This window comes from Liolophura sinensis, chromosome 8 (assembly GCF_032854445.1).
Source record: "Liolophura sinensis isolate JHLJ2023 chromosome 8, CUHK_Ljap_v2, whole genome shotgun sequence".
Classification (NCBI taxonomy): Eukaryota; Metazoa; Mollusca; class Polyplacophora; order Chitonida; family Chitonidae; genus Liolophura; species Liolophura sinensis.
In genome coordinates, this window is record NC_088302.1 from 2,559,680 (window position 1) to 2,572,159 (window position 12,480).

A 12,480-nucleotide genomic window follows, 5' to 3' on the forward strand; every position below is an offset into this window, starting at 1 on the left:
AGTTGCACTACTGACTTTTCTCGGCCAGACAGACAACTTGACTCGCAATTTCCCGTTTACAGCAATGCTCCGATATTACAAATCTCGCGTGATAATGCGTGCAAAGCAGATAGTGCACCAAGCTCGAATTTCATACAGCGTGTTTGTGAACTGAAGCGTGGAAATCACAGGGGTGTGGGGTTTCACACAGCGCAATTTTGGAATCAAGCCTTGAAATCCACAAGTGTGGATTTCACACGTGTGGATTTCATTGAGCATTCCGTCGTAATCAAGGGTGGAGTTTTCCCTTCCAGACGAAGACTGAGTTACGGTCCTGAGTTTGGTGAACACAGAAACACAGCATACAGGAAGTGTATAAAAGAAAAGCCACCATTCTCTGTCAAGTCTTGCTCACATCAGGTTTGCCAATACCATCGGCAAATGTCGCCCGTCGTTTGATTTTTTCGCAGTCCGCTACCGTCCCACGCCGGAAGTGAGAAATAGCGTCCATGACTGTACCTCGCCTAAGTAGGATCAGTCCCTCGCTAACTGTCACCCTCCTCACCGCAGTTCCGTCATTAGAAGCAAGGCGCCTGGACTCCAGCATACTGTCTCTGCTACAACATAGAAAGCGCACAAAAATCATTTTCATTCGCATAAAATGTATTTAGTCATTTTCGGGACGGCCTCATAAGCGTAAATGCTGACAAAACGATACTGTCTCATTGATACAATGAAGGTTAGGACAGCTGATTTGCATATTAAACCATGACTAGGAGCAAGTGGGCAACCTTACGGGAAACAAATGTCATGCTGTTAGGATGTAGAACATTTCTCGGTCAGAAAGATATGTCGCAATACTGTTCCAGTCACCTAAGGCTATTTTGGTTGTAGTAAACAACACCTTTTACTTAAAAGTAACACGGGTTAGGACATTTTGACCAAACAGACAAAAAATGCCATATTCCACACACACATTCTCTACTCAGAGAGGTTGGGCTATGTTCATATAGTGGGCTGAGCAAGAGAAGAGTGTCCGCGTCCATCTACCGTTCTGTGTCATATGCCTAATAAACGTGCTGACTTAAAGCAGCTTCCTAACAACTATCAGTTTGAGTGTTACGGCGTCTCCATATTCAGACTGGCACGAAAATTAGCCTGTTGACATAGCAAAACACATTAAGCTCAGCGAACATCATTTGTTGTTGAAAATGGGATTTCTCGATTCCCAGAACCAAATGTCCCCGAAATTTACTCGTGTGCGGATAAGCAAACAAGAATTCTTAACTTTTGTTATCTCGAACCAGGGATTAAACTTCTTCAGTTTTTGGCAACCAAAAGTCAAGGAACAAATGCTCAGAGCACAGATTTCTACAGGCGATCTGGATGTTGTGAGATTAGTGTGAGATTTGCATTAAACTATTAACATCGACAAAATCTCATGTGGGTGTACATGCGAAATTGAGACTACAACCGATGTGGTACCATTTTTGATGGTCAGGTGACCTTGTCACCAAGTCACCAAGTTTCGCCGATGGTGCTTTACAGTATAACCAATATTTCGCATCTGGCCCCGTGGTCTGAAAATCCTCTTATCAACAACAATGTTCGTATGCTCTAGTCTCTAGTATTATTTCCTATAAAATCTCATGGGGACCTCCGTGGCTCAGTCGGTTAGCGCGCTAGCGCAACGTAATGACCTCACCAATGCGGTCGCTATGAGTTTAAGTCCAGCTCATACTGGCTTCCTCTCCGGTCGTAAGTGGGAAGGTCTGTCAGCAACCTGTGGATGTTCGTGGGTTTCCCCCTGGGCTCCTCCCATCATAATGCTGGCCGCCGTCGTATAAATGAAATATTCTTGAGTACGGCGGTAAACACCAATCAAATAAATAAATAAACAGAAGATTATGTAACACTGATCTTTCTCTACGGTGGCTGAAGTAATTCGCCGCGTAACATCGAAATAAATAAATGTAAAATGCTGCGTAAATAAATAAATGTAAAAGCTCACCATGCTGGATTCCTCTCCGACCGTACGTGGGAAGGTCTGAAAGCAACCTGCGGTTGGTCGTGGGTTCCCCCCAGGCTCTGCCCGGTTTTCTCCCATAGTGCTGGCCGCCGTCATATAAGTGAAATATTCTTGAGTACGGCATATTTACACCACTCAAATAAATAAATAAAAGCTCACATTCGCAATAGTTAGAGCTTATCAGAAGCTGTTGATGTCGAAGGGACCCATTTTAAGTCAATGGTTCCTGGTAAAAGACAGGAGGTCCAAAATCAGTCCGACCCCTGGACCGACCGACAGACTGATCTACGGATCGACAGACAGAGAAGCTTAGGTGGTATGTGTTTTGGGAATTGGCCTTGGGATTATTGACCCGGACCGTATATATTGGTTGACGGCTGGTTTACGTCTCTTTCTAAACGACAGACGTTATTTACATTATTTCTAGTATAAGACATTCCACTCATAAATTGCAGGGTAAATGACACTAACACAATCCTGCTATCCTGTATCGCTGAGATCACCGGTTCATTACACGAATACACTGTGGAACCAAACCTTATTTCTCCAGCGATCGAACTTCTTATTTCTTGGATATACATGTAAAAACGGTAAAAGAATTATGTACTGGTGTTTGTACTATCCTGTCATTCTGTACAGGACTCGCATCAGAAGGCTCCACAACGAAGGTCTTGTGCGTGGGTTTGGTACTTTTTGCGTGTTATTGTATACAACACTGTTGCAAAACAGTCTGTTAGCAAAGTAAGCCATGCAGTTGGTGCCTGAATTGCCGTTAGATAAACATAAAACACGTGATCATACCCGCCGGATAATCCTCGAGGGCATAGTGTTCTCAGCAGACGATCGGCAGTAGGGACTAGTTCGCAGACTAATTCATTTGACAGTTCCAAAACAAGGAGGTCATTTGATTAATGATAACTGGGTCTTGCAATGCAATCTTCCTGTCTCATCCTGTATAAGCAACAGATGGATTGTGTTTACAGACGCACACAATTTGGCAACTATATTTGACAGAGTTATTACTAAATCGAATCTCCCGGTGGGGCTATTCCACGACATTTACAACCCCAGTTTTAATATCCCTAGATTCGATTCCTCTGGAGGGAAACACATAGTACATGGAACACATCAGTAACACTGTTTAAATAATCAACTCCATTACCCTACGTTATTATGTTTTGCAAATATAAACACCACGGAGAACAGTGGCGATTATCGAATCCAAAGCTCGCTTACATGTCTATCCTTAACTGAACCGGGAAATGGATATACATTGGATAGTAAAGTGCATTATATATAATTTCCCAAGCGATAACCTGGACAGCGCAGATGTTTAACGCCTCGTTAATACAACGCCAGATCGGCTACCGTTTGTAAGCCATTTCAGCTAATAGCTTTTACACTGTCAGGCAACCAAATTTCATAGCCGTAGCAAAGTAAGTGTATGACTAGATCGAATGGTCAGTACACAAAGGGCAACGGAACAGAAAAGTCTGCAAGGCTGAACGGTGAGGAAAAAAATTGAGACCCAAATATATTTGGAATCATTCCGTTATCAGTGGCGTATGTTGCGCCAGTGCTGTATATACAACACGACAAACGCTGACTATGAGAATTTGTTACATATTTATACATTCTGGTTTCAAGGTTATACATTCCAGGGCCTTGATCTTATTTTAACGTTAACTGAAGTATTGGGTCTTAGCCAGACTTCAAACACGGTATCAGGCTACTCAGGACGGTATTACTCGCATACTGGTTTACTTCCAAATGAAACGTAAGACTTTATAAATGTTTACTTCCTTGGATTAGTAGGTTGCCAGTATGCGAACGGTTCTACACATTTTGCAAAAAAACCTGTTGACATAACAAAACACATTAAGCTGTTCAGGTAGGTGGGTTGGCTATTTGCGCCTCCTATTCTAAGCAGAAGTCGTGGCTGTATAAGCCAAGTGTGATAAAATGGAGATAAGATAGATGTGTCTGCATTTATTAACACGAAGGCTTAATGTCAAGGATGAAATCCTTGAATGACGTGTCACGCAACTGACTGACTAGTCCGCATCTACATGCTACAATGCGGTTTCCCGCACGTATGACTTCACTTCCTAACTACCGGGAGAAAGACAAAGGGTCAGTTTTTGTGACTGATGTATAACCAGACTATTGTCAATGAAACTTGTACTCAGTCTTATAGATAAATAGATCTAAAGATGCTAGTTCACTGCGCACTCTATATAAGTCTTAGTTCTTAGTCCGACAGATAATCAGTACACTCTATATAGGTCCTAGTTCTTAGCGTGACTGATAATCAGTACATTTTATATGTCCTAGTTCTTAGTCCGACATATACTCAGTACACTCTTTATAGGTCCTAGTTCTTAGTTCGACAGATAATCAGTAGTCAGTACACTCTATATAGGTCCCAGTTCTTAGTCCGACATATACTCAGTACACTCTTTATAGGTCCTAGTTCTTAGTTCGACAGATAATTAGTAGTCAGTACACTCTGTATAGGTCCTAGTTCTTAGTTCGACAGATAATCAGTACACTCTATATATGTCCTAGTTCTTAGTCCGACAGTTAATCAGTTCACTCTATATAGGTCCTAGTTCTTAGTCCGACAGATAATCAGTACACTCTATATAGGTCCTAGTTCTTAGTCCCGACAGTTAATCAGTACACTCTGTCCCAGTTCTTAGTCCCGACAGTTAATCAGTACACTCTATATAGGTCCTAGTTCTTAGTCCGACAGTTAATCAGTTCACTCTGTATAGGTCCCAGTTCTTAGTCCCGACAGTTAATCAGTACACTCTATATAGGTCCCAGTTCTTAGTCCCGACAGTTAATCAGTACACTCTGTATAGGTCCCAGTTCTTAGTCCGACAGATAATCGGTACACTCTATATACGTCCTAGTTCTTAGTCCGACAGTCATACACTACCCTATACATGTCCCAGTTTTTAGTCCGACAGATAATCAGTACACTCTATACAGATCCTAGTTTTTAGTCTGACAGATTATCAGTAGACTCTATACAGGTCCTAGCTCTTAGTCCGACAGATAATTAGTACACTCTGTATAAGTCCTATTTTTTGTACGACAGATCCTCAGTGCACTCTGTATAGGTCCTAGTGCTTAGTCCGACAGTTAATCAGTTCACTCTGTATAGGTTCTAGTTCTTAGTCCGACAGTTAATGAGTACACTCTATATGGCCCTAGTTCTTAGCCCGACAGATGATCAGTACACTCTGTATAAGTCCTTCTTCTTAGTCCGACAGTTAATAAATGCATTCTATATAGGTCCTAGTTCTTAGTCCGAGAGATAATCAGTTCACTTTATATAGTTCCTAGTTCTTAGTGATTATCTTAGATAATCAGTACACTTTATATAGGTCCTAGTTCTTAGTCCGACCGTTAATCAGTGCACCATGTATAGGTCCTAGTTCTTAGTTACGGTGGTTATGGTTACGGTGCCTGTTAACATCGGGGACAGTTCTCACCAGAGTTAGCAGCTGACAACCTGACAGGTGCAAGTAAACCATGTACGTGCAGCACATAACGGGTTTAGTAGACAAGCTCAAGTGATGTAGGCCTCATTTTTGACCAGTGTGCTCATTTTCGGGTCAGATGGAGGAAGCGCTAGGATTGTGTTGTCTTGGTAGCCATCTTGCTGTTTTTTAAAAACGTTTTTCTATCTCAGAGGCGTAGACCAAAAAAAATGTTGACAACACAATCAGAAAAACAATTGCCTAAGCCTGCTGTAGAAATGCAGAATCGTACGATTCAAATTTGAAAATAATGGGCATAGCACGTGATCCATGAGAATTCCTGATGCGGGGTCATGGCCCAGCTAAAATGTTAGGATCGCTAACAGTCGATTCCGTATCAGCACGGGTTCCAGTGTTATACACTATCAAGGGGGCCGCGTGTTCGACATCACCTCTCGTAGAAGACTAGCTAGATGGTGGTAAAGGGTGGAGTGAGAGCAATTTGTAGATCTTCTGGGATTTGCTTGACATATTGTTGATTATATTTGTTTGATTGTCAAGGTGAGTAGATTATGATGTGGCTGGGTTTGTAGTTTTTGTACCGTCCTTAAGGCAACACGGATCGACCAGAAGTGATACTAAATGTCAACATATAGCAAAGTATGATATATGTATGGGCGGTCTTATACATGGGGAGGAACAGGCTTCTCATACAGTCTTTCCTATTGAAAGAGAGTTAACCTGACAAATGTTCATCTGAAAAAGTAAGGACGCAATGAAACAAGATTAGTTTGATGAGATTTGACCTGTTGGAAAAATCCTTTGAGTGAATTAATTCTTGACGGTTCGATCAAATGATTTGACTATGTTGACCAAGTAAATAATTACAATCCAAATGTTACCATAAAACCCTAGGCAAACCGTAGCCCAACGTTATAACGCAGAATTGATTTATTACAGTTTTAAATAATCAGCATAAAACTGACCCTTCGCATTCGTCCATTGTGTGTATTACAACAGCGTTAGGTCTTGTGCCAAGCGGTTCATAATCCCCGAGTCACACAAAGTTTTATCTTTACACTGAGACACCGGAACAAATCTATTTGAGTTACTAATCGTTTCAGAAAACGGTCACTTAAGAAGAATAGTCAAGGGAACAAATCATTTGCATAATTGTCTGCAGAGTTAACTGTCTCATCAATCATAATTAGAAGCGAATTTACGACATCGCCTTATGCAACTGAACACATGCGATGGAGGTATGTGGTTACATTATCCTGTTATGGTAAGCAATGAAATGTAAGCACTGAACGTAATACAATGTACCACACTGAGAAGCGAGATTTGCATTCTTACCGGAACGGGAAGGCAAAATGGTGTATGTAACAAAGTGAAAAAACACTGGCAAGGAATGCGAACCGAAACCATACAAACCTGTTCGCTTAAAGTAAAATAAAGCTAAAACATGAAATAAGGTTCATCATAAAGACAACTGAAAATAATCCGTAACAATACTTTCATTTATTTTGATTTATTTATGATTTTTTAAGAGTGTTAAAAGGCATTCAGACTATGGTGGGCTTTATGAGACATATTGACATTATCTTGGAGCTCTGTTGTCACATCGCCTTTTCTGATGTTCACCAGAAGGGGGGAATTTGGGGGAACATGAGTTCAGTAATCGTTTATTCGTGGGTACAAAGAGTTATTGTCGTGATTAGAGTTGGAAACTTCCTGTGGGGTCAGAGTTCCTGAACTCTGATGGTCCATAAAGCCTAGAATTAAAATGTTTGAACGCTTTAACTCCTTTCACAAAAATCTAATAAAATAGATGAAAGAATATTTATGCACAGATCTAAGGTTTAGTGATGCCTACTTCGATTTTTAGCGGTCTTTTCTTTTAAGTTTGGTAAAAATAGAAAGATGCCAGGTTTAGTGTAACAAAGTGTGGTACATGCAAAATAAATTTACCCCATATTTCACCACTCTAGATGAACAAAACCAATTAACTTTCACCTGCACCATGTGTCTTCACAGAGGCGCTGTCAGTGCAAGGCTGTATTTGACTATTTGTGTACTTACTCTTCATTTCGTCCGCAGAGCTTCCAAAGCGCTGCCCTAAAGCGGCGACCTCGAGCCACGTATATGTAAAAGTTAAGGCTGTAGTTTGTGAATTGAAGCAGGTAGCAAATCGTCCACACAAGGTCCATTCTGGCCTTAACCGCCGGTTCATTCTTCAAGATGTCACTCATAAACGTGTCCAGGATGAAATAGACGGACACGGGGATAGTCGTCACGAGGAAGTAGAAATTGACGGCCAGTAACATCAGCGTTATACTACTGACACTGGAGTTGCCATTACTTTTACTCTTCTCCATATCCGCCGGTCCCAGGCCTTTGTGACGGGAGACGTTACCATGGACTTCCCGGACTATGACAATATTACATCCTAACATCACTGAGAATGGTAACACAGCCAAAACGAACAAGTCGATCCACACGAAAACGTGCTCATCGAAGAAATATATAGCATCTCCTTCGAACGATCCGCACGAACCGTCTGGACCGATTCTTTGAGTGAATAAGAGGTATCCGTTGATGACTGTCAGTATTATCATGATGACGACAATGGCAATTCTGGCCCGCTTGATGGTGACTAAAGTACCAGCTCGCAGAGAAAATCGGATCACTATGCACCTCTCCACCGTCACAGCAGCCAGCGTCCACGAGGACAAATCCATAGAAAAGTAAGTGAGAAAGAACATAATCTTGCAGCCGGGATCCGATAGCGTTCTGAGGTCTATACTGAAGGTCTTCTGGAGCCAGTAGTGCAGTAACACCACGATGAGAACAGAACAGTCCGACAAGGCCATGATGAAAAAGAAAAACAAGGCAACGCTTTGAGTGAATTTCATGACACGGAGTACTGCCATGACAAGGATATTTCCTGCCAGTCCTATAAACAGCAACACGGGGGGTACGGTTTGCCATAGGGTCGTGTACAGCTCGCTCTCCCAATATACAGGTGGGTCAGAGGCACGGCAACTTTTTGTCAAGTTGTGCACAGATAGGTTTGCTTGGGACTGGAAAAACTCGTTGTCACTTGTATTAGAGACTGTCATGTCGGTCAGCGAAGTGAGGTTGCAGGGTTCCGTGTGGTTACCCCATGATGTATTACCTCTCCAGTCTGTTGCCATTTCTGCTGAGCCGGGTTGATGCCGCTAACTACCTCCTACCCCGTGCTGGCCCACACTACTTGTCCACATACACACGATGTGTGACTTGAGGACCGGTGAGCGGTTGATCAATGCCGACACAGTTGACTCAGCCTCCCACGGTGACTTGTATGTCTGTATCCTCCTATCGCAGTTTACGGTCAGACCACTGTAGAGTTTGCCAACGCTTAATTCCCAGCGTTACTGCAACAATGTACTAACTAGAATTATTATAACGTTAGTCAGCCCACAGAAGTGATTATAACTAGGGCGCTACTATCCATAGTACATCAGCTGGTAAGGGAAACGAGTATTGAAGTGTAATCCTACATGAGATTTACCGGGGACCAGACTTACCGGGGGCCATATCAGGCCATATTGCACGTATTCGAAAATTCCCAGAGTACACGACGTGTCAATCGTAGCGCAAGGCAAGGAAAGATCGGAAAAGTGACAGCTTGTACAATACTTTTTCCGACATTTCAGAATAACTTTTGAAAAATCTACAGACCTTCACCACGACCATCGTCCTCAACGTTGCATAACATACTTAAACGTCCCGAAGCATTTAAGTACAGCTCGGTATCGTCGTTAATGCTTGATTAGTACTTCGGACATCCGGCTGGGGGAAGTCGGCGTTCTACAGATTATACAATACGTCATATACTATACATGTATATACTATAAATAGGTAAATACCCTATTTAAATAGCGTATAGATACATGATTTATAATTTGCATACATGACTATAGCAGATTAAGCTTGTCCGGATGAAAATCTAAATCTCAGTCTACTCTGTACATTAACGTATATATATACAACCCGCAGTTAATTCTTCTGGAGCTCACAAATCTTTACAAATTGATGGTGTTATAAATCATACATTAGTATCGCGCATTTAAATAAAACACTAAATTGTGTATAATTACATGTACATATACTCTGACAATTGTTATGTCACTGTAAACTGTTTAATCTATGTTGAGCATGTGTATATATTGATAGACGGCTTGACTGTTTCAATAATTATCCGTTTGTTCCGTCAGCTGTCTAATGGATAAGACGCCATGTAAATATAGAGATATAAATCTAATCTACTGCCCTAGGATCTGTAGCTTCTGCCAATATAATATATATATATATATATATATATATATATATATATATATATATATATATATATATATATATATATATATATATATATATATATATATATATATATATATATATATATATATATATCCACGTCGATTGTCAGGTATAATCATGTTGAAATCAAAGGTTAACACATGTGACAAATAAATACCGTCGTAATGAATAACGCTTGTATAATATGGTGGCGAATAGTCATCAATTTTTCATGTCGATATTCTAAGCATAAAATTCCGATTAAGTCTCAGCGAGTACAATGGTCTAATACATGTTAGTACGGCCAGCTTACTTTCCAACTATTGGCCTAGGTACCGTCTCTATCTAATATTCATTCCTTCATGCCCCAGCGCAGGTTACACAGAAGTAATCAGCTAGATGGAGATCCCGAACGCTCTGTTCATTTTTGCAAAGAAGAGTGTTACATTCAGCATAGTCTGTATTAATCCTGCCCAGAATTTGAACGTCACGTGAATGGAAGTCCACTGCGGCCATCGTGTACCCAATCAGGAAAGAAACGTTTATTTTTACCGTTAAATTAGAGCATCTTTATCTGTCGTTTTGAAATATTTGCCCATAAAGTGGTATTTTGGGCTCAAACATAGCCCTAGGCAATTTAATCACGACCAAAACACCATACTAATAAACTATTATCTTTATATTGATATTGATTTACACATGCGCATTCAATAAATTTATGCTGGCTTTACATACAATGAAAGTCAACAAGGCTGAATGCAATAGCCGAATTATTTCTCTGCGCAAGCGCAGATGTTTGGCCGGGAGGACACATTTCATATTAACACGTTGGGTCAAAGTGACAGTGTTCTGATTTGAGTAGTGTTCTAACACGAGAGAAAAATGTCATTATGACCCTTTGAAGATATTGTCCAAGTGACCTCTTTGTAATTTTCAATGCTGCGTTACGGTCAACGACAGGCAGATCATTTGTATGCCCTAAGATTGTGTGCAAACAAATAATATAGTAATAATACTATAGCCCGTATTGCGATTTCTATTTACAAATTTTGAAATTTGATGGTGTCATTTTACTAATGAAATTGACCTTTTCATTTAAAGTAACACAAGATGTGAAAACACACCATTTTGCAACAAAATATCGAGGTATTCGCATCTTTAACTTCTCAAGGTGACAGAAACAGATGGTAATATTTTAAATTGAAATGTAGCGTTGGTGTCTTTCCGGTATATAACGAAACGAAAACAAAAAGTCTTTTTTTTGGCGACATGACGCACAACACAACGAGATATATATGTCTTATAAATTTCTATGAAAATCAAGAACGGTGAAGGGAAAGAGCGACTATAGGACAACGTTATCGACTTGCCGTGCAGCTCCACGACGCGATGAATCGCTGGGACACCTTGCCGCAATGCTTGCCGAGCACTATCAGGTCCGAGGAGATAGACAGCGAATTTGTAGATCCCCCAGCTCTCACAGTTAGTGGGGCGATGCTGACAATAACCGATGCTGGCAATAACCGGCGGAAGTCGTCGTATTGGGTCCACCCATGAATAGCGTTCCTCAAGAAGGCGTTTTTTCCCAGTTTATTACTTGTACATATCTACATATTACATATGGGAAAGTTCGTTAGTATCTCACCTTTGTATGGTCGAAACACAATACGTGAAATGCGACGTATACAGTTACGTCACCAATATACTCATGTAATGCAGACATCCGCTTGCAAACAATACTTTTCTTTAAAATACGTATTGATTGACCTCAGTGGATTGATATACGATTGTTTAATGCAGTAATTTTTGAATTTCCATCCTCTGTGGGCTTCTGGGGTGAAAAGAATGGAACTTGAGCTCCTCAGGAGAACTCGACGCAAATGTGGACGACCCTAGATATCTCCCGTGTGGGCACGGTGGTCTGATTAAGCCAACGTGTTTTAAACCACATATAAATCTGTTCACCTTGGTGCCGATTTTGTAGTTAACCATTCTATCTTTATATAAATTCAGCTGATTTTTGTTTCTTTTAACTGGTTTTAAAAAACGTCTCTTTTTATTCTTTGTTCTGATTTAATGTCAACATTCTCATGTGGAGAGACTGTTTCCTAGATTTAATACGCTCTCGCCACGATATTTCGGAAATACTACCTATGTGGCGTTACACCCAAATTGTTCATTCATTCATTCAATTTTTAACAGATATCTGATGATTTTTTTTTTGGAACAGCAACTAGACTTCATGGCAAGGTCAAGGTCCTCGAAATGCGGTGTTTTGACATTTGATTATTAATGCTCTTGCTCCGGATATCTAGAACTGGTGGGTTAACACCAGTTGTGTATTGTTGTTATACGCAGGATGAGTGCTGGAATTGATACAGGCCGCGCGGTGTCGTCTCGGGGGATTCCCCATTCTATCTCGACCATTAGCTGTACGTGTGTACCCATATTGTCCTCCAGGTCATTAAAGCATTGCTCATATGTGTTGAAAGCGTACAGAGGCCGAAACCAAACACAGTCAAAAGGGTGCAAATGTAACTCTAATTGAATCTGTAGGAGACAAGTATTTGGTCTGAGTTCATGGAAACAGCACGATTCCTGCATTTTGCGGGGAACAATGACGATGTCGTCTCG

The 12,480-nt window shown here is 40.8% G+C and overlaps 1 protein-coding gene across 1 annotated transcript; it reads right to left on the reverse strand.

Annotated features, from left to right (window-relative positions):
• Nucleotides 1-379: 379 nt before the first annotated feature.
• On the reverse strand, nucleotides 380-8,621 carry LOC135472392 (B1 bradykinin receptor-like). Its single transcript, XM_064751874.1, has 2 exons — nucleotides 7,582-8,621; nucleotides 380-596 (listed from the first exon to the last, which is right to left on the reverse strand). The coding sequence occupies exons 1-2, from the start codon at nucleotides 8,619-8,621 to the stop codon at nucleotides 380-382; spliced, it is 1,257 nt and encodes a 418-aa protein (XP_064607944.1).
• Nucleotides 8,622-12,480: the final 3,859 nt, after the last annotated feature.